This window comes from Quercus lobata, chromosome 3 (assembly GCF_001633185.2).
Source record: "Quercus lobata isolate SW786 chromosome 3, ValleyOak3.0 Primary Assembly, whole genome shotgun sequence".
NCBI classification, from domain to species: domain Eukaryota; kingdom Viridiplantae; phylum Streptophyta; class Magnoliopsida; order Fagales; family Fagaceae; genus Quercus; species Quercus lobata.
In genome coordinates, this window is record NC_044906.1 from 47165097 (window position 1) to 47188625 (window position 23529).

The 23529-nt window shown below is 38.3% G+C and overlaps 1 protein-coding gene across 6 annotated transcripts in view; it reads right to left on the minus strand.

Moving 5' to 3' along the window:
• The window catches only part of LOC115981974 (protein PHYLLO, chloroplastic), a 55819-nt gene that overhangs the window by 26563 nt on the left and 5727 nt on the right, over positions 1–23529 (minus strand). For 4 of the 6 annotated variants that reach the window (XM_031104431.1, XM_031104429.1, XM_031104430.1 and 1 more), the window contains exons 7-12: positions 22759–22818; positions 22516–22584; positions 8527–8631; positions 8263–8457; positions 7764–7862; positions 6362–6925 (exon numbers count right to left, since the gene is read on the minus strand). In XM_031104431.1, coding sequence (XP_030960291.1) covers positions 6362–6925; positions 7764–7862; positions 8263–8457; positions 8527–8631; positions 22516–22584; positions 22759–22818 — 1092 coding nt within the window. Of the gene's footprint in view, positions 1–6361; positions 6926–7763; positions 7863–8262; positions 8458–8526; positions 8632–22515; positions 22585–22741; positions 22831–23529 lie in introns of all 6 variants that reach the window. The other 2 variants (XM_031104435.1, XM_031104434.1) reach the window with 2 other exon arrangements.

Below are 23529 nucleotides of genomic sequence, written 5' to 3' on the forward strand. Positions count from 1 at the left end.
GCCCTAAGGTGATGTCATCAGTGTGCGTTAGCATTCCGCATCAACAATAACGTCATCTTGCCACGTCATCAGTCTGCGTCAGCGTCCTGCATCAGCACACGTCATCCGTTGACCAGCTGCCGTTTGAACGTTGACTTAGACTGTTGACCGTTGACTTTGATTGTTGACCCAGCATTGACTTTTACCAAAAAGTCAAATTTTCAATAGGGCCTATCTTGCTCAGTTTTTTGTGTAGATTTCAATTTTGGATTCCATTTCTTCATTTGAGGTCTCTAAATCCCTCTTTTTTGTCATTTTCTTCATTATGGCTTAACAAAACGAACGAGACATTATACGTCCTATCACCATTATCTTGGATAGTCCTACTAGCTACATGCATAGTCTCAAAATATGACTGTTTTTCTTAAAAGCCGCAAACTATGGAGATATGTAATTGGTTTGATTCCCAAGCCAGTGCCAATACCTAAGTCCAAAGCCACGACTGATGCTGATTCCTCCAAGACTACTATTGTAACAAAGGATGATTATGAAGCATGCCTAGAAGAATGAGAGAGTATTCAGAGTAAGATCTTGTCTTGTTTTATCAATACCTCTGTACCTTCCATTCATAGCCTTCTTCCTCGTCTTGGTACTACTGAGACTGCTTGGATATTTTTGTCAAATCGCTACAATTGCATTAATGATTCAAGCCTAGAGTTCAACATTGAATCAAAGCTTTATCAAATGGGCCAAGAGATAGGTCAGTCTATTTCTGATTATTATTCTCAAACATCTTCTATATATGGGAACAACTCTCTGCTACAGATCCTCAACTATTGTATCCTGAGGACATTGAGCTCTCTGCCAAATATCGGGATCGCAATCAATTTATGCATTTCATGATGGGTTTACGTAAGGATTTTGAGCTTACTAAGGCTTCTTTACTTTAGCCAATCTCCTACTCCTCTTGATGCTGCAGTCAAGAAGCTCATCTCCGAGGAGAACCATTGGCCTACTTATCACATGTCATCATCTGATCATGTGTTGGCTACACCTTCTCCTCCTCCACAGCTTCCCATTACTGCATTCACTACTCCTCCACAAATGAACTCTGGACATCCTACCTCTCAGTTTTCCAAAGGTACTCACTGCGAGTTTTGCCATGCCAAAGGCTATGATATCTCTGTTTGTCGCAAACTACAAAAATTCATGCAAGAGCAAAACAAAGCTCCTCTTCCTCGGGCAGCTGTTGTGTGTCCCTTAGATCTATCGATTCCTATAGGTCTTTGGCTTCCTCACTTACTACAGCTGATATTGAGGTAATAGTTTAATAGGTTTTATCCCAAACTTCCACTGTCCTTTCGACATCTCAGGTAAACATTCTTGCCTTTTTGATATTGCATGTTGTAACTATATGAACCCTGATGAATCACAATTCTCTGATAAGGCACCCTTAGCACATCCCATTTCTATTTACACTGTTGATGGAACTCCTATGCCTGTTAGTCATAAAGGAACACTCTCTTCTCCTAGTTTATCCCTTAGTGACACTTTTCATATTTCAAAATTGTTCTTCAATTTTCTTTCTATTGGTCAACTTCGTGAATTAGAAGTAGATATTCTATTTACTAATCATGGTGTGGATGTGCAGGATCCTCGGACGGGTCTAGTACCTGGAACAGGCCGTAAGGTTAGACATATGTTTAAAGTTCACGACTTGAAAATTCCTTCACAAGTTGTTTCTGCTACTACTGCTACTACTGCCACCCTCTCGCCTGATTTATGGCATGCTCGTCTGGGTCATACTTCATTATCTCGTCTTCAGTTGTTAGCTTCTCAAGGTCATTTAGGTTTAGTTCAATTTCCAAAATTTGATTGTACTTCCTGTCATTTTGGCAAACAAACAAAATTGCCCATTAATAATAGTGACTTTTTTTCTACGCCTTTTGATCTTATACATTCTGATATTTGGAGTCCTGCACCAGTTCCCACTGAGGGGGGATCTCGATATTGTCATATTTGTGGATGATTTTTTTCGATATACCTGGATTTATCTATTTCACCATAGGTCTGAACTTGTATCCATTTACCAAACATTTCATAAAATGATTGAAACACAGTTCAATCGCATTGTTAAGATCTTTTAGGTTGTTAGCTTCTCAAGGTCATTTAGGTTTAGTTCAATTTCCAAAATTTGATTGTACTTCCTGTCATTTTAGCAAACAAACAAAATTGCCCATTAATAATAGTGACTTTTTTTCTACGCCTTTTGATCTTATACATTCTGATATTTGGGGTCCTGCACCAGTTCCCACTGAGGGGGGATCTCGATATTGTCATATTTGTGGATGATTTTTTTCTATATACCTGGATTTATCTACTTCACCATAGGTCTGAACTTGTGTCCATTTACCAAACATTTCATAAAATGATTGAAACACAGTTCAATCACATTGTTAAGATCTTTTAGTCAGATAATGCTCAAGAATATAATGATAAATTTTTCCTATCCTTTTTAGATAGCAATGGTACCCTCCCTCACCGGTTTTGTCCTTACAACTCTCAACAAAATGGTCGTGCAAAACGAAAACATAGTCACATTCTTGATTCTTGATGTTGTCCACACCCTTCTCATTTCTGCCTCTATTCTTGAGCACTTTTGAGGTGAGGCAACACTCACTGCTGTTTACACTATTAATCGTATTCCTTCACCGACCACACACAACAAATCACCCTTTGAGCTCCTCTTTGGTCAAACTCTTGACTATTCCTCTCTTCGGGTTTTTGGTTGTGCTTATTTTGTTTCTCTTCCTCCTCATGGACGGACAAAGCTCCAACCTTGTGCTCGTCTTTGTTGCTTCCTTGGCTTTGGTGTATTCCAAAAGGGATTTCGTTGCTATGATCCCATAACTCATCGCCTTTGTGTCTCCCGTCATATTGAGTTTAGGGAACATCGTCCCTTCACAGGTCTTCAGTTTCCTATGTCCTCCCTCTTTATCACTGCTCTTTTGCTCTTGCCACCCTCTATAAGCCTCACACCTATCGTGAAGCCCATACTAACCATCTTTGGCAACAAGTTATGTTGGAAAAAATAGATGCCTTTCACAAAAATCAAACTTGGGATATGGTTGATTTGCCTCCTGGTAAGTCTGTAGTAGGTTGTAGGTGGGTTTACAAAATCAAGACCAAGGTCAATGGATCTATTGAACGATACAAGGCTTGCCTAGTTGCCTAAGGGCCTTTACTCAAGAATATGGCATTGACTATGAGGAAACATTTGTTCCTGTTACTTGCCTTACATCTGTCAGATGTCTCATTACTGTGGCCGCTGTTCGCCGTTGGCCTCTTTATTAGATAGATGTGAAGAATATTTTCCTCAATAGAGACCTCCAAGAAGTGTACATGCAACCACCCCTAGCTATACTCACTCAGGTCATCAAGTTTGTCGCCATTGTCATGCTTTTCATGGCCTCAAGCAGGCTCCTTGGGCTTGGTTTGAAAAGTTTAGCTTAGTTGTTGCTCAACAGGGTTTCACTTCGAGTCCTCATGACCCTGCTCTCTTCGTCTGAAGATCCTCTGATGGTATCACTTTTATTCTTCTTTACATTGATGACATGATTATTACAAAAGATGATTCTACAGGTATCCGCTCTCTTCAGAACTTCCTTAGTCAGCATTTTGAGATGAAAGTTCTGGGCACTCTCAACTATTTTCTTGGGTTTGAGGTTACCTTATCCTCTTATGGATACTATCTTTCCCAAGTTAAATATGTTTCTGATCTTCACTCCAAAGCCAGTATCACAGACAACAAGACTGTTTCCACTCCCTTGGAATACAATGCCAAACTCACACCCTTGAATGGTGAACTTATATTAGATGCTACTTGTTATCGTCAGTTGCTCGGTAGTCTGATCTATCTCACTATCACTTGCCCTGATATTTCACATGTCATGAGTATGGTTAATAAGTTCATGGACACCCTAAATCCACTATGCTGCCGTTCTTCGGATTCTTCGATATGTTAAAGGCACACTTTATCATGGTTAACACTACTCTCGGTCTTCTCTCAAGCTCCATGCTTATTCAAATACGGTTTGGGCAAGTGATTTGACTAATCGATGCTCCATCACAGATTGTTGTTTCTTGTTGGGTACTTCTTTTGTGTCATGGCGTAGCAAGAAGCAGGATGTGGTTTCCCGTTCCAGTACCGAGGCTGAGTATCATGCCCTTACTAACACCACCTACGAGCTTGTCTAGTTTCGATGGCTCTTTGCTGACATGGATGCTACACAACCCACTACCACTCCTCTTTATTGTGATAATCGTAGTGCTATCTACATTGCTCATAACAATGTCTTCCATGAATGCACCAAGCACATTGAGATCGACTGTTACATCACTCGTCAACATCTCAAGAAAGGCAATCTCCAGTTGTTCTCCATCTCCTCTACCAACCAACCTGTTGATATCTTAACCAAAACTCACCCGCTTGGTCGTCTTTGAGATCTTATATCCAAACTCCAGTTGGCTTCCTCCTTGCCACCTCGAGTTTGAGGGGAGATGTTAGTATATAGCTTAGTCTAGCCTAGCCCATCGAGCTTAGCCACTTGTAGTATACTCATATTACTTGTACTTTACACATACTTAGCCTACATAAGGCTCTCTATTGTACAGTGTTATTTACACAGAATATACATCAATATACAGACTATTTAGTCTCTCTCTCTCACTTTATATTCTTAACAATACCAACATATATATATATATATATAATATTTTGTGTTCTAGGATAATTACTTTGTCTACCCTAAACACACTTTATGAAATAACATATACAATCTTGTACAAACATTAATAGGAACATATTTCTAATCGTAGTTTCTACTATCAATCATACGTGTCACATAATAATTACTTTTCTTATTTTTCTAATACCAACTGAGAGTGTGAATTCAAATGCATATTGAGGAACATCTTACTATTCACTATTTGACCTTGACTATGTAGTTAAATAGTTTTTAGTAAATCTTAAAATTTCCTATTACCATTTTGACAAATTCAATAAGAATTCCTTGTCCAAAGGAAGAAGCAGACCTTGTTAGCATTTTAGTGCTCCACACTATTCCAAGGAAAAGATGGTTGAGCTGTTGAGTGTAACACTTTATAATACGATTTGAATTCAAAAGAATTATCTGCCACAATCTTATCATGGTAATTTTTTGGGGTTCAATGAGACAACATGAGGCAAAGGAACAAATGGACAATTGCATGACCCGAAAACAAGAGGAATGCTCATACAATTTCTCCTCCTCAGCTTACTCCTTAACAATTTACCTTTTGTCAAGACTTAGAAAAAGTAAAGAAAGTCTTTGAAGACCAAGCTGTCTTAATTTATTGAACGCCTTATTGCTGACGGTTCACAATGAGATTACTGCTTACCACGTAGAAGACAATGTTGGTAATGAGATCTTGTTAGTAAAGAATGACGCAGTCAAGTTTTCTAACTGGCTTTTTTGTATTCATTTGATAAAATAGAGGTCAAGTTTTCTCCTTTCATCAACACTTAGAAAAACTAAAGAAAGCTGTTCAGGAGTGAGTTGTCAAGATTAGTAAGGATTGTGATGAAATTAGTAAACGCCTTAATGCATTATTTTTTACAGTTCGAAATAAGATGACTACTTCCCACTTAGAAGACGACATTGATAATGAGATCTTGGTAATAAAGGATGATGTGGACGAGATTTCTAGCTAACTTTTTTTGTATTCATTTGATAAAATAGGGCCCGAGTTTTCTCCACTAGAGGAAGGAGGATGCAAGATGCACAAGGAGGATATCTCCAATGGAAACACCTAGAGGTGCTAACTAGTTGATCTACAAGGCTCTTGGCATAGTGAATTTTAGAGTCAGTTGTAGTTTTTGGTCAAATTCTATTTTAGGTATTACTCTCTCCATCCCAAATTTTTAGTTCTCTGTTCCATTTTGGAAAGTCCCAAAATGAAGCCATCTTTGAAAAGTCAAAAAACAATTTTCTCATGCCTTTCACTCAATAACCTTCTTTCACTAATGCTTCATTTGTTTCGTTGGAAAATGATTTTAGTTGAAAACGTTTTAATAATCAAGTGTTTAGGTGTTCATGAAAATGCTTCGAAAATCATTTTTAGTGTTTGTTTTGTCCTAAAATGAAAAAATATCCTAATAGTTTAAGCTTTTAGAATTGTGTGATTAAATGATTAAATTTACCATATCCTAATACTTTAATCTTTTAGGACAATCGGTAATTTAACAGCTTCAATCAATATTTGTCACATTTCTACAAAGATACTAAGAACTAACACAAAAGGCACTAAATATTAGCCAGGAAAGAAAAGGGTGAAGGTATACCTGAATAATCACATCAGCCTGCAACCAATCTCTGACAGAATCTGAAAGCAGAGCATGATCAAGATGATCAACAAAAATAAATTCCTGTTCAAGTTCAGAAAAAGCCAAAAGCTTTCTCAGTCTTAATCCTGACAAGATGTCAGGAATAGTAGGCCATGAAAGGTGTTTGGACAAGAGAATAGCTGCCCATATGTCATCCTCTGTATGCATCGCACCAATAAGTAGAAGCCCATTCTTAGCCCTTCGAACAACATTTAAAACCTCTGCCATTCGGCCATGAGTATCATTACACACATGAGAATGCCGCACTTGAATATATTTAGTAAATGGTTCAGCACTAGACATCCAAAAGCCTAATCCCTTCAAACAGCTTGGCATCCATATACTTGGACTATTTTCCAGGGGCTCCCTGAAAGGGCAGTTAATATGAACAGGACCACGAGGTGAAGAGGTTGCCCAATGTACAGCAGAGTCAATGGTGGTAAGTAACACCCGTGCAGGAACCTGATCAGTGGCTGCAGGAAGACTGAAGAAAAACCTCACAAAAGAACCAAAATGGTTTACCTAATCCAAATTCAAAAATTTTCATTCATGAGTATGGTAATAATAATTTTGGAGCAAACTAAATATCCATAGTCTCATTCCAATAACTAATCCACTCCCCCATGCAACTATGCCCTAATAGAAATCAGAATTTCGAATTGCTTCATTAAGTTAGACTTATAAAATAAATAAAGCAACGAGAAAAGGATAAGAATTATACACGATGTTACGATAACAAAGAGCTAGCATAATCATAGTGAACCAACCCAAAATCTAGCATCACCAGCCAAATTACAATCATCTTTCAAGTAATGACATACTTATGAATTATCACAGAGAAATAGGTCCATAGATACATATTCCATCACACAAGACTGAAGCATACAGGTACATGCAGTTTTAGCCATTATCAATTGATGATGCAAGAACCGGAATGACTCTCATGAAATACATTTGGGGACACAAAATGGAAGAAAACTTTATTTACTTTGCAGATCTCTTCTGTTTTTAAGCTTGAAATGCAAGAGAACAAGAGGGAGACCAAATAGGCTCATCATTTATATGTTAGTGTAGATATGCAAAACACATTTTTGAGTAATACATTTTATACCAAGACAGCATCAAATCCTACGCCATTTTTTGTAAAAGCAAGCATTGATAGTAATTGACAAAGAAAAGAAAATCACCAACTCCCCATTGTCAAAATCAGATACTAAAAAGAGGTTGTTAAACACCACAAAATACAATTGTTCATTATATTTATAATATTGAAAAATAGTTAGTTTTATGAGGCATATACTATGCTGCAATAAGTTAAAATTTGAGAATACTATAATGGACTGAATTTAATGTCCCATACCTGATTAATTGACTGGTTTGCTCCAGCATCCTGCAACTCAGGAGGGCGATCTGCAGTGAGCAACAGAAGTGGTACAAAATCTTGACTAGCCTCCACAACCTGTACATTGTCTCTTATATTGTATTATAATTAATCTAAACTAAGCTACGTGTGTTATAAGCAATGTTATGTGCAAAATCCAAGTTTCAGGACAAAACATAAATGAGGAATATCTTCTTCTTCTTTTTTTTAATTATAAAATGAGGAATGAAAACTAAAGTAAATACTTATGATAAGAAGAACTGTGATAGCGGACAATGGTCAAAGTATGTCACTAGAAGGGGGAAAAAAAAGATGTTATGGTTGAAGTTCTGTACCATAATCATGAATTGACAAGATCAAGCCCACCTAAATGATGACAGTAAATTGAATGTATTTCATACTTGCTATATTTTCATTTACAGCTAAAAGATGGTATACATAATAGTAATTTAACCCATAAATATTCAATGAAACTCACAGCAGGAAGAAGATTTGAAACTGCAGTGCCAGATGATGTTATGACTACTGCTGGGTTGTGAGATCCTCTTGCATAACCAACAGCATGAAATGCAAGCGAGCGCTCATCAAAACATGCAATGCATGTTATTAGGGGATGAGTGGAAGCAGCAACAGCAAGGGGAGATGATCTTGATCCTGGAGCTACACAAAAATACTACAACAAAGAATAAATCAGACATGTACCTCAATAGAGTTAGACCAGATTTAAAACACTTAATCTCACCGTTAAACCAAGTCGAGAGCATTCTTCAATTATAAGTGATGCCCAAACAGTGTTGATATTGGCACAGTCTCGTGCTGAGTAACACATTTCACTTGTATGATCCAACTGATAGTACAAAGAGACATACAACCTGAACAATCTTCAACAAAAATTTGTTCCTTCTAAAATTATTAAGTTAAAACCTCAATATAATTAACAATAGAAGTATAAAAGGCTTGATACCATCAGCCAGCCAAAACACAGAAACAACTAGACCAAATGTGTAAAATGAAATATAGAATTGAGGTAGAGCAAGCACTTGCTTCACATGCCAATGGCACAGGGTTTGACTCCCCGTGTCTCAACCTTAATTATATAAGATAAAAAAAAATTCAAAAAAAGAAAAGAAAGTGTAGTGTAATATAAAACTGACAAGGTGAAGTAGCAAGCTTCTTAATAGAGAAAATTAGTTATTCTGAACGCAATATTAAATCCCCCCAGGGGAAAAAAAAGTCATTGGTTCCCCACCTAAAGGGATTGGTTATGTAAATGAATGCATTTCAAAACTAATCAAATTGGCATTGAGTCAAAGAAGAAGAAATAAAAGTAAACAAATTGCATGAAAGTTTATCAGCCAAATAGATTTTGAACAAGTAATAGGATCATGTGACTTGTCGATTTAACTTGACTATCCACAGGATCTTAACCAGTTAATTGAACACAACATACCATTCTTGATAAGCAGTTTCAGCACCTAACATACCATCCTTTCATTTTGGGCAGTCCTCCCCCAAATTAGAACTTCAACAAACTAATCTCATACACAATGCTAAATTGTTTTTTTTTTCCTTTTCTTTTTTCTTTTTTTTCCTTTTCTTGATTTGAACAAATTAAATAAGTTACAAAAACATATTGCTTTGCTTTGACAATCTTCAACAATCTCAATCAATGCTCCACTACTTACTACTATTATGACCACTAGCAGGCAGTGTCAATCAATCCTTCATTTCTTACCACTATTGTGTACACGAGTCTTTTATCTAAACATCCACATCTTCACTTGTGAAAATTTCATTACTTGACAGCCAACAATTTTTTACCCTACTTATCCAGAAAAGAAAACAATTTCTTCTCTAATGCATGATAGTTGCAAACACAAACAGGGACAACAAAGCGGGAAGCCGGGAAACCAATCAATTCATGCTTGGATAGATTAAAGATGGTTCAAGGAGGAACTACACCCCATGTTTGTGTTGACTTTGTCAAAGATTCACTAGTGTTGAGTTGTTTATTCAAGAAACTAGGCATTTTGCTTGACCCTATTTTTATTTTTTATAATTCAATAGTTGGGGGTGGGGGAATTTGAACCCTAGATTTCTCCATTGGAAACACCAGGAGGTGCCAATTGAGCTACAAGGCTCTTGGCGGCCCAACTTAACCCTAATAGTAATACTCTCTCCCTCTTAAAAAAGAAAACCTAAAAAACCACTAAAATGTCTCGACCACATCATGCAAACTTGATATAAAATTATGTTGAGGGCCTACAGGCTCTTTTTGTTAATATTTCAATTCATATTACTTTTACAGTTTATAAGCCAGGGATACAATGCAGCCATAACCCAGCTTAGCAACTCAACATGAAATACAACCATTTAAGCCAAATAAATAATCCAAACTAAAGGTCAGCAAGCTTAGTTGACAAAGAAATCATCAATCAATTCAATATATATATATATAAGCTGAAACCTCGTGTAAAAGCATGTAGTGCTATCATGTGGTGCATTCTTAAAGAAGTCTTTAATTTAGCCTTCCATCTCATCACCGTCTAATTAACGTCATGTGTCATTCTTTAGCCTTCCACCTAAACAAAGCTTTAAATGAATGTATTCATTTAACCTTCCATCTAAGTTTAGCCATCCACCTAAGCAAAGATTTTAATGGTTTATTTAATTTTTTATTATTTATTTGCATTCAACAATAAATAAATTTTTTTCTTATAATATATATACACACACATTTGGAGATTAATATAAGTAGGAACCTCATTTGGTGGTTCAAAGGAGTATCAATATGTACTTTTTGTATAATCTCTACGCTTATTGGAAGTAGCGGATAGCCAACAAGAAATATAGTGAACCTGATTCTTACTATTATATGTGTGTGTGCACGTGTGTGACACACTGTAAATCTTAAACCCATAACCTTAGTCTCATACCAAATGACCTGACTAGAACTCAATATTTTACTCTTCCCATGACTCTTCCATCTCCATATGAGGTTCTCTTAAAGGGTTATATGTACTGACAGAAGACTGTTTATTAGAGAATTTTCATACGGGTTATTTGCCTAGTTGATTTTAATAAACCAATCTGAATTATTTCTGATTTACAATTTTTACCACTAATAAATTACTGATTTTCCTAAAATCTTAAATTGTTAAGAAATAGTGAGTTAATGAATTAACTATAATTCTAACACTCCTCTTCACGTGTGGGCCTAGACTCCCCTTAGTAAGTGTGGTGTGGACACAACGTACAAGCCCCCAATTATACGCATGTATGGGAGGAAGAGTAAAAAGAAAACGGCCCAACTTGTGGCCTTATGGATGAAGCCTATTAGTTATTGGGCTTGAGATTAAGCAAGCCCGAGCATTTAATAATTAGGGTTTCTTTATGCATTTTATTGTTAGCTATTTAAACACTTTTCTGATTATTGTAAAACAGCTTTTAAGAATTATTAAAAACATGTGTTTCTTTTACACTAGTGCCGACTTCAGTTTTGCTTGGTGCTGACTCCAAGTAACCCTTAAGTGCTGACTCCTAGAGTTTATCTTTCGTTCTATTGTTGTTTAATTGCTCCATTGAAATAGTGTGGTTGTCCTACATCAGTTTTGGTATCAGAGCAGACTTCCGGTCCATACAATACAATCGTAGACAACCACTTGAAGCAAAACCATCAAAAGAGCAAGCCAGCCAAATATGACAGTACCTTTCAAGTTTTTGCCCTATGAGATATTGAACAAGCCCAAACCAGCCCCTGCAATCCGTATATACCCCCAAACCCCACATGAGTTTTTCACCCCCAAGTCAAAAGAGAAGCCAGCGACGCCTTCCAAGCCAGTGACCACCATCCGTGCCTGCCTCTAATCACAGAACCCACAACCCACAAACCACAAAAAAAAAAAAAAAAAAAAAAAAAAAAAAAAAAGAGGTGACCCATGCAAGCCCATCAGCCACCAACCGCCGAAACCCACAAATCAGCATTCAGCCGCCACAGACCCATCAGCCACCGATGCCATCATCACCCTCGCCCGCCACCGCTGAGGACGTTGAACCACTGCCAATGCCAAGACCCGAGACAGGTAGCCGCTACTCATCCATGCTTCATGATGCCACTATCTTCCCCACCTTCGCGCCGCCACCAGTCGTCGATCCTTAGCGCCTGTCAAAGTCCATCGCAGAGACAACCTTTTTTTTTTCTTTTTAGTTTTGTTAGTTTTGAGTTTCTGTTGTCTCTTAGTTTATTGTGTTTGACTTTTGTATTTTGTTGCTTTCATTAAAAAAATTTAAAAAAAAAAAAGGGAAAGAAATAAAGTGTTGTTGCTGTGACAGCCCATTGCACGTATTGGGCCCTTAAGTTGCTTTTCCACAGATCCATTTTGTCCAAATAGACCCATTCACTTAAGGAGCCAAGCTCGTGATTGTAGTGCAGTAAGTTGGCCACTGACAAGGGTACAATTTCTTACTCTCTTTTTGGTGGGTTCAATTTTGTCTTATTGAAAAATATTATCTATATATTTTTTATGTGCATATCCCACCATACCCCACTGGCCTACCCATTTTGTGCTCAAATTAGCTATTTTATTCTTTATACTTTTTTTCAGTACCCATTCTAAGATTCAAAAAAAAAAAAAAAAAAAAAAAAAAAAAAAAAAAAAAACCCAATTTCTTTGAAATATCTGATTCTATTTATTAATTGTGGAGCTTATTGGAAATTGACTTTTATTTGGGCTATCTCTCAATATTGTGAACACTGTCATTACTTGATTGCAATTTATTCCTTTGATTCATTGATCTAGTCTCTACATGCACTCTTGCTTGACCTTAATTTTACATTGAGAATTGGTTACTTGAATTTTTGGGAATCTCAACTGCATTCATAAATATAGGTTGCATGCATCTACGTAATGGTCGCATCATGTCAAACCCTGAACATCAATCCACCTCCAAGTCTAGGTCCTTCTTAGAGCAAACCATAGAAGACCTAGCAAAAAGTGTCCATAATTTACTAGATAGGGCAAAGCAAATTGAAGCATCTCAAAGAAAGACCATTAACCATGAAGGAGATAACATGCTTAGGCAAAATAACCACGGTTACTTTAATAGGGCTCCAAACTTTGAACATGATCACTATAATCACAATGGTCCTAGGAATTATAATGATAGGATGTCCAAGGAAAAGATAGAAGCACCCACCTTTGATGGCTGCCTAGACCCATGGGTTTTCACTGATTGATCAAGTCAGATGGAGAAATTCTTTATCTATTACCATTGGGCTAAGAATAAAAAAGTGAGGTATGCCAAGATGAAGTTAATTGGAAGAGCTGACCTTTTTTGGGAGGACCTTGAGGATACCCTTAGGCAACGACGTGAGCCCCTCATTACTGATTGGCTTGAGATGAAGGATGCACTCTCGAGGAATTATCTTCCTCCAACTTATAGGAGCTCCCTCCTTGAGGAATGGGATCGCCTAAAGCAAGGCACTGCTCCTATGGCTAAATATATAGAGAAATTCAAGGAGTTCAAGAGGCGAATTCAAATAGTCGAGGAAGAGATTGTCACACTCAATAAGTTCAAGAAAGGTTTAAATGCTAACCTACTAAGGGAAATTATCACCCAAAGAGTCACTACCTTAGGAGAAGCATATAACCTTGCTAGGAATTGTGAATTAGCATCCAAATATATCTTTTGGCGAAGTTCTGAGCTCCGGAGTGTTCCCACCAACCCTCAACCTTTTGGTAGCAAATCTAGATTGGCCTTACCCCCTAAGGTCAACCCCAATAGCACCCCAATGGAAAAAGAGGACAAGGGAAAAGGTGTGGTCAATGAGCCTTCAAGATTAGGCTCTCGCCTCCAATGCTTCAAATGCAATGGGGTTGGACGCATCGCAGCTAGATATCCCTCTAAAACCCTTGTCATTCAAGAGGATAATGAAAAGGTAGAAGAAGTTGAGGAGCTGGTGTATAATCCAAATGTTGAAGAAATCCAAGATGTTAAGGCAGAATGGGAAGGTGATCCTAGCTACCTCACATGCATTAGAGCCATCTCTCCCCAAGTTGATGACTTCAAGGACTTTGGTGTCCCTAAAGTGAATGTGGTAAGGTGTGCTTTGGCAGAGCAGAGAGACACTGATAATTGGCAAAGGAGTGTCATCTTCCAAATTTACACCAAGTGTGGGTGGGGACAAAACTTGCAAGGTTATTATAGATAGTGGGAGTTGCATTAATGCAGTGTCCTTTAACGTTGTTTCCTGCCTAGGTTTGAAATTGATCCCACACCCTTTTTTTTTTATAAATAACGTAAGAATATTATTAATAATAGAAAGATTGCCAAACCGAGTACATTGGAGATGTACCATGGGGGCACAAATCAGGAAACAAAAAAACAACGGTCAAGAAACAAAGAAAATGAAGAACAAGAAAGATGAGAAAAAACCACACTCCATTCAAAGAGAGTGTGTAAGAAGAAAGACTTAATCTCCAGTAAAGAGCGTTCACAACCCTCAAAACTTCTAGCATTCCTTTCATGCCAAATGCACCAAATCAAGCAATGAGGCACTAGTTTCCAAACATCTATATGACGATGTCGCAAAAACTTTCTTTGCCAAGCCTCAAACAACTCAAGAACAGTATGAGGCATATAACCCATTGAATACCAAACAAGCAGAAGACCAAGGACCACAACTTCCAAGTTATGGAGCAATGAAGTAGAAGATGATCCACCGACTCCCCACACCTCTTACACATATAAAACCAGTCAAGCACCATCACTCGTCTTTTACAAAGGTTGTCTGTTGTTAAGATCTTACCTAAGGAAGCAGACCAAGAAAAGAAAGCCACCCCTGGAGGAACCTTCGATTGCCATATCATTCTCCATGGAAAGAAACAAGAGTAGGAGGGTAGAAGGAGCTATAATAACCTCTAACCTCAAAACCTCCATTCCTTGCAGGTTTCCAACAAACCTTATTAGGGCCAAACCCCTGCACTGTCGAAGAATAGACCAACCCCATAAACCGGTCGAAGGCTTCTTCTTCCCAATCTTGTGGTGGACGACGAAATTGCACATTCCAGTGAAACCTTCCAGCAGACCAACCCATAACTTCAACCACTGAGGAATCCTTTGACCTACTAAGACGATAAAGCTCTGGAAAGGCCTCTTAGAGAGTACAATCCCCACACCACACATGCTTCCAAAATTTCACTCTAGTACCATCCCCCACATCATAAACAAGGAGTTTAGAGAAGATCAATCAGCCACTTCTAATGTATCTTCACAAGCTGACCCCATAAGAACTTGTCACCTTTTTCATACACCAACCACCCCAAATGTTCCCATGCCATACCTCCACAACCATTTACCTAGCAAGGCATAATTAAAGTTCCCCAACCTTCTTATACCCAACCCCCCCACTTACAAAGGCCTACAAACCTTGGCCCAATTAACTAAATGTATTTTGGGTTCACCACCAATCCCATTCCACAGAAAGTTCTCTGTAATTTCTCCATACGCTTTGCCACCTTCCCTGGTAAAGGAAGAAGGGAAAGAAAGTATGTAGGTAAAGACGAGAGTGCGCTTTTAATGAGTGTCACCTTACCCCCTTTAGATAAATACATTCTCTTCCAACCTGCTAATCTCCTCTCCATTCTCTCTAGAATAGGATTCCAAACAGATAAATCCTTAAATTTTCACCTAATGGAAGGCCCAAATATTTCAAGGGCAAAGAAGACTGCCCACACCGCAACAAACCCACCAAAGCCTCTAAATTGTGTACCCCACCAACAGGAACCAGCTCAGACTTCCCAAAATTAATATGAAGTCCTGCACCTTCTTAAATCTAGCAAGAATCGCCCTCAAATTAGCAATCTAAGAAGGTTTAGCATCACAAAAAATCAGTGTCATCTGCAAATAAAAGATGAGACACCATCACTAATGAACCAGCCGTACTACCCACAAAAAAACCTGAAAATTGCCCGTCGGAGGCAACCACATCCAACATACGGCTTAATGCCTCCATCACAATATCAAACAACAACGAAGATAAAGGATCCCCTTGCTGAAGCCCCCTAGAACTTCCAAAGAAATTAGAGGGGCTACCATTGATTAGAATGGAAAACTTTACAGTTGAAATGCAATACCTTATCCATTTTCTCCATTTCTCTAACATAAAAAACTCTAGATTTTTGCCTCCAACTTATTTCTTCCAATAGAGTAGTTCTAACTCATCACGAATTCTTCCCATTTCTACCCTTTCCTCCGTTGATAAACCCCGACTCTCCTCCATATTCTCTAAAGCACTTAGGTCATTCCACAATTTTTTAATCCGAACTTCAACATGACCAAACACCTCCACATTCCATCTTTTGAAATCATTTTTTAAGAGCTTCAATTTATTGGCCAGAATGAAACTCGGTGCACCATAAACCTGATAGGAATCCCACCAAGACCAAACCCTATCCACAAAACCTTCATCCTTAAGCCACATATTCTCAAATCTAAACAGCATACTCCCTCTCTGAAAAGATCCACCCTTAAGGACAATTGGAAAATGATCCGAGCACAACCTAGACATTCGTCTTTGAGAAACTGTTGGAAACTTATCCTCCCAATCTACAGAAAACAAAAATCTATCTAGCCTAGCCTTCGAGACAACTTCTCTAGAATTTGACCAAGTAAAAGAACCCCCTTGCAATGGCAGATCAATGAGACCCTATTCTGAAATAAAACTGGAGAACTCTCGCATAGCAGTAGTGAAGGAATTAGGCCCCAATCGTTCGGAAGGAAACCTAACCACATTAAAGTCCCCACCCACACACCATGGGGCACTCCACCAGCTTTTCAAGTCACAGAGTTCCTCTCATAAAAACCTCCCGTCTCTGTGTAAATTAGGACCGTAAACACTAGTAAACGCCCAAACAAACTGATCTGACACAGTTGTAAACTTACAAGAAACCGAAAATCTCCCCACTGCTTCCTCCATTTTATTCACTACCCAAGTGTCCCATATCACGAACACCCCACCAGAAGCTCCACAAGAACCTAAGTAAGACCAGTCAACATGTTGTCCACCCCACAAGCTACGAATTACCGCTCTATTAATCAGCCCCATTTTGTTTTCTTGAAGACAAACCACATCTAGCCCCCACTTTCTAATCAAGTTTCTAACCCTGAGCCTTTTATCCTGCTTGTTCAACCCTCTTACGTTCCAAAAAATAATCTTCACACTCATTGATAAGACACTACAGCCCGCTCAGAACTTGCACTCCTTGCTTTATTTGGATCATACTCACCATTCAAAGATGTCAACAAATTCTTCAACTCTCGTTGACCTTTCTGGCCTAACTTGACCAACTTCGTCTGATCACCCACCACACGTTTCTTTTTATCTTTCTTTCTAGCCTCAATGGCTAATAACAATCCTGTAATCTGCTCCTCAAAACCTTCCAATGAAGTGCCCATAGATTTTTTGAAAGCCTTTATCCTATTGGTTACCCAATGTGATAGTTGGCAACTATCCACACTCTCCTTACACCCAATCTCCTTCACATGACTAGACTCCAACTCCGTCGGACCTTCCAAGGCCAAAGGTACCACAACTAATGGCTCATCACCACCCTCACACGACCTCAACCTTTCACCAACTTCCCATAACTCACTCTCTGACCCAGGAAAATACTCTACTAGCCCCTCACACTCATCTACTCAACTAACCCTTTGCCCTTCATAAGTACTAGAATCATTACCTGGTACACAGTCTCCGTCCAAACTTAAGCTGACTGACATACTATCTGGAGAATGATACAAAGACAATGGGATCACTAATTGCCTACCAACACATAATTGTAATATCCAGTCTTTGGAATTACCTCAAGACTTATCCAAGTCTCCTACCAATTCCCTTATAGTTGGGCCAGGTATTTGAGCTCCCTCAAAATCAAAAGTACCCAGTCCTTCCAAACCCACAAAATCCTCCTCCCCAACCTCCGATGCCACTAAAGAATCCAAAGATACTAGCGCCGATACTATCAGGTTCATTACCGGTTCCGATATCATGGCCTATGACACCACCGACACCAACTTCGACCCACTCAGCTCACTGATCGGCGATATTTGATCATGGGAGGCTTGGGCCACCACCACTGGTCCAGTCGACGCATTGGGTGGCTGAGCTAATGTGATACTTCCTCCATAGCCATAAAAGAAAAATGTGTTGTCCCACTTCAATTCCTCACTTACAAGGCTGAAATACGGTGTTACGTAATTCTCATGGATGTAGGGCATATTATCTTAGATAGACCTTGGCTTTATGATTTGGATGTCACCCTTCATGGGCGATCCAACTCTTGCTCATTTGTGTTTGAAGGTAAGAAAATTGTGCTCAATCCTTTGAAACCCAAGCCAATTGACATGAGCAAGAAGACAGAGGCCCCAAAGGCGAAAGGCCTGAACATCATAAACCCAAAGGCATTTGAACGGATAGCAGTTCAAGAATCCGTTGTGTTTGTCTTAGTTGCCAAGGAACTTCAAGGAGAAACCCGTGAGGAGCAACCTGAAGAAGTTCAGTTAGTGCTCCAGGAATTTAAGGATGTTTTCCCTGAGGACCTCCCCGATCATTTACTGCCCATGCGTGACATACAACACGCCATAGATTTTGTGCCCAGAGCGACCCTACCAAACTTGCCTCACTATAGGATGAGCCTTACAGAGCATGCCGAGTTGCAAAGGCAAGTAGAAGAACTACTTAGGAAGGGTTTTGTTCACGTAAGTATGAGTCCTTGTGCAGTCCCTGCACTCTTAACTCCAAAGAAAGATGGAACTTGGAGGATGTGCGTTGATAGTCGTGCCATCAAAAATATCACTGTGAAATATCGTTTTCCCATCCCTCGGTTGGATGACATGTTGGATATGATGGCTGAAGCAACGATCTTCTCAAAAATAGACTTGAAAAGCAGCTATCATCAAATTAGGGTTCGTCCTGGTGATGGGTGGAAAACTGCCTTCAAGACAAAAGATGGTTTATATGAGTGGATGGTCATACCTTTTGGATTGTCCAATGCCCCTAGTACCTTTATGAGAGTGATGACTCAAGTGCTCAAGCCTTTTATGGGGAAATTCTTGGTTGTGTACTTTGATGACATCCTCATCTATAGCAATTCTAAGAAGCAACACCTAGACCACCTAACTCAAGTTTGTACTACCCTTAGGAAGGAGAGTTTATATGGCAACCTCAAGAAGTGCTCTTTCTTTACCAATAAAGTCGTCTTCCTAGGTTTCATAGTATCCTCTGAAGGAATTTTTGCCGACCCCCAAAAGGTTCAAGCGATTGTGGATTGGCCCGAGCCCAAAAATATCCATGAAATTCGAAGCTTTCACGGGCTTGCTTCCTTTTATTGCCGATTCATCAAAGGGTTTAGTACCATTATGTCCCCCATCACTGATTGTTGCATGAAACAAGGGGAGTTTATTTGGACAAAAGCTGCTACGAAGGCTTTCAATGAGGTCAAGCAAAAGATAGGCATCTGTCATGCATCTCCCTGATTTTACCAAGCTTTTTGAAGTGGAATGTGATGCCTCAGGTATTGGTATAGGGGGAGTACTTAGTCAAAAGCACCACCCAATTGCTTATTTTAGTGAGAAATTGAATGATGCTAAGCAAAAGTACTCCACTTATGACAAAGAATGCCATTATTCGAGCTCTTTGGCATTGGCGCCATTACCTGTTGTCTCAAGAATTTGTTATCCACTCTAATCATGAAGCTTTGCACTATCTCCAGTCCCAAAGTAGCTGAATTTTAGGCATGGTAGCTGGCTTGAATTTTTGCAACGCTACCACTTTGTGGTGAAACATAGGGCGGTAGTTGAGAATAAGACTGCTAATGCACTAAGTCAAAAGGTGTCTTTGCTGTCAATCATGAGTGTTAAGGTTACTGGGTTTGAACGACTCAAGGATGACTATGAGTCCTGCCCAGATTTTGGGGAGCTCTACACTAGCCTGCGTAATGCCTCACGACCAGTTCTGGATGATTATATCCTTCAGGATGGTTACTTGTTCAAAGCCAACAAGTTATGTATCTCTCGGTCTTCAGTGAGAGATTTCCCAGTTTGGGAGATACATGCGGGAGGCCTTGCAGGTCATTTTGGCCAAGACAAAACAATTAAGGAAGTCGTCAATTCTATTGGCCTGGTCTTAAGAGGGGCGTTGCCAAGATAGTTGGTAAATGTTGTACATGTCAACTAGCCAAACATCACAAGCAAAACACTAGCTTGTACACGCCTCTACTTGTGCCAGATCGCACATGGCAGGATGTGAGTATGGACTTTGTGTTAAGATTGCCCCGCACCTTTAGGAAGCGTGATTATATTCTATTAGTTGTTGATCACTTCTCTAAGATGGCTCATTTCCTACCATGTTCTAAGACCTCTGATGCTTCTAAGATTGCAAAGCTCTACTTTGATGAGATTGTCAAACTTTATGGACTTACCAAAACCATAATATTTGATAGGGATGTTCGCTTCATGAGTTATTTTTGGAAGACCTTGTGGCATTTAGTAAGCACCAAATTGAAATTTTCCACAGCATTTCATCCTTAAACTGATGGTCAAACTAAAGTGGTTAATCGTAGTCTAGGCAACCTCCTTCGGTGTCTAGTGGGTGAAGCCAATCGGAATTGGGACTCAATTCTTCCTATAGCCCAACTTGCATATAATAGCTTTGTCAATAGGTTTATAGGCACTAGTCCTTTTGAGGTTGTGCATGGATATACACCTAGGAAGCCCTTAGATCTTTTGCCCATATCCCCACGTTAGGATTTCTGAATCTGCTGAGGCATTTGTATGATATATTCATGATTTGCATAATGAGATTCGCAAAAAAATTCAAGTAATTCTCAATATAAAATTCATGCTAACATTCATCAGCGTCATGCAGAGTTTCAGGTAGGGGATTATGTCATGATTCGGATTCGACCTAAATGGTTTCCTTTTAGGACCGTTAAGAAATTGCAGACTCGTAGTGTCGGTCCATTCAAGGTATTGAAATGAATGGGCCCAAATGCATATGTCATTGACCTTCCTCATGATTATGGTATTAGCTCCTCCTTTAATATTGAGGATCTAGTTGCTTATAAAAGTCCCACAGCTATTTCTAATACCCCTTTTGATGAGCCTTTGCTTGATCTTATTGATGCCCCTATTACCCTTAAATCTATCCTATGTACATAAAGAATCTATTGATGCTATTTTAGATGAGTAGATTGTTTCTACCCGGGATGGAGGAGTTCACCGTTTCCTAGTTCGATGGCGAGGGCGACCAGATTTTGATTGCACATGGATTACTCGAGATGAGTTACAGTGACTGGATCCTAACTTGCTGGAGTACCATCAGAGCTCTTCAGATTTCCACTCAACAGGGTTAAGTTCTTCTCACCCAGGGGGAGTTAGTGCGGACACAAGGTACAAGCCCCCAATTATACGCATGTATGGGAGGAAGAGTAAAAAGAAGACAGTCCAATCTGTAACCTTAAGAATGGAGCTTATTAGTTATTGGGTTTGAGATTAAACAAGCTCGAGCATTTAATAATTAGGGTTTTTTTATGCATTTTATTGTTAGCTACTTAAGCACTTTTTCTGATTATTGTAAGACAGCTTTTGAGAATTATTAAAAACGTGTTTCTTTTACACTGGTGCCGACTCCAGTTTTGCTTGGTACTAACTCCAAGCAACCCTTAGGTGTTGACTCCTAGGGTTTATCCTTTGTTCTATTGTTGTTTAATTGCTCCATTGAAATAGTGTGGTTGTCCTACGTCAAAGTGGGTCCCAACATATGAGATTTTTAACATTTTAAATAGGAGATAAGGCATAGACAACGATCAAACTCAAAATCTCCTGCTTTGATACTATAATAAATTACCGAATGTCCCAAAAACTTAAGCTATTAGGAAATGGTGAATTGAATCATTTAACCACAATTCTAACAACTACTATCCTCCAAATTATTTGAATGAAGGGAAAGAATCATATAATAACATTAGCTTGATGAATTAAATATAATGTAGTAATAATCTCACTCTGTTTTTTACTGATCCTTCTTTCTAAAAAAATATTCTCTTTCTTATCAAAAAATAATCACACTCCATTTCTCATCTATAAGGAATCATGGGTCAAAGCATGAATCTAATGTCTTTCCTTTGCTTCCTTTATTCTTCTTCTTGTTTTTTGGTAACTGAAACCATTCCAATATCAGCATCAGTTCAATATTGAACAGGTCCCAACTCACGCGTATAAGACTTTGTATTTCAAATGTTCACAAATGTGTGAAAATCTAACTTCATAATGGGCATACCACCATCATCAGTATCATAATAGCAATGATAATGATGATTTTAAATTACAGCCAAACACACCCCCAGAACCTCACATGTCCCATCTAAGTTTTCATCAATTTTTAGTGATGGCTCATGTCTTGTATTTCCAGTGACATACATAATATACATTAGGCAGCACAAGTCTGAAGACTATTGATGAAATGAGATATTTTAAATCTTTTAGTTTCCTAAAACAAAAGATTGTGTACTTAATTTATACTGCATATGCACAATGCAAAAGCAACCAATGCTTTATTACTTTACTTCTGACTCCAAGTATGTGGCATTTGACCAAGCCCACTTGTGTATCTGTGAGTGGATGAACAAAATATTTAAAAAGATATGTTTTCTATAACATAAAAGCACCATACCATGTTCCTGGCAATAGTAATGGTTGGTGAAAGCCTGATACAGAATTGATAGGAAGATGGACCCTCTTTCTGCAATATTACAGCAGGAACTTAGAAACAAACAGCTTACAAATGGCTCTAATCAACGATACTTATAGAATAATAACAATGTTCACAACGGCGCAGTAATTATGAGCCAAAACTCACTATTGAAAATTGAGAGATAAATATAAAGGATGAAAATTACCAGGAAAAAGAGGATACCAGTTCCATAATGCCATCCATGACTTCTCTGCCATCTTTTGAAAGAAGGTTCATGTATACCTACACAATCATCTTGATCAATGATAGAACAATTAAACAAATCAACTCAACCAGACGTCTCCCCTTATAAAAGCTAGGTTGAGGGTAAGGTCATGGATTCAAGACCCATCGGGTGCTTGTGTAACTCAATTCTTGTAGGACACAATGATACCAGATATGCATACAATATGATACAGACATGATGATACAAATCAATTCAGAAGGATACAATACAACATATACTTCACATAATTAATATATAAATAACTATATTTAAATAAATTATAGACTCAAAAAAAAAAGAGTCAACTATAAAACTTAATAAGAAGATACTCCCTCCTTCCTAAAAATGTCCTGTTTTTCATTTTTGGGACATCCTAAAATAAATGTCCACTTTCTAGAATTGGAATCACATTTTTCTTAACTATCCACATCTTTTTCAAAAAAATAATAATAATTGTTATTATTAAAAGTCATTCTAAACTATCCAAATCTTTTTCTTTTTCTTTTTTTTTTTTTTTTTTTTTTGATAGGTAAGAAAAAATATTATTAAAAATGTAGTAGTAGGAAAAATACACAAGGTTCACGATAGTGAACAAAGAAAGAGCAGAAAGTAAAAAAGAAACAAACAGAAGCAAATAGACACTAAGCTATTCTAAGAGACAAAAAATATCCAAATCTAAATCTTTTTTTTTCATTCTAAACTATCCAGATCTTTTTCAAAATAATAAT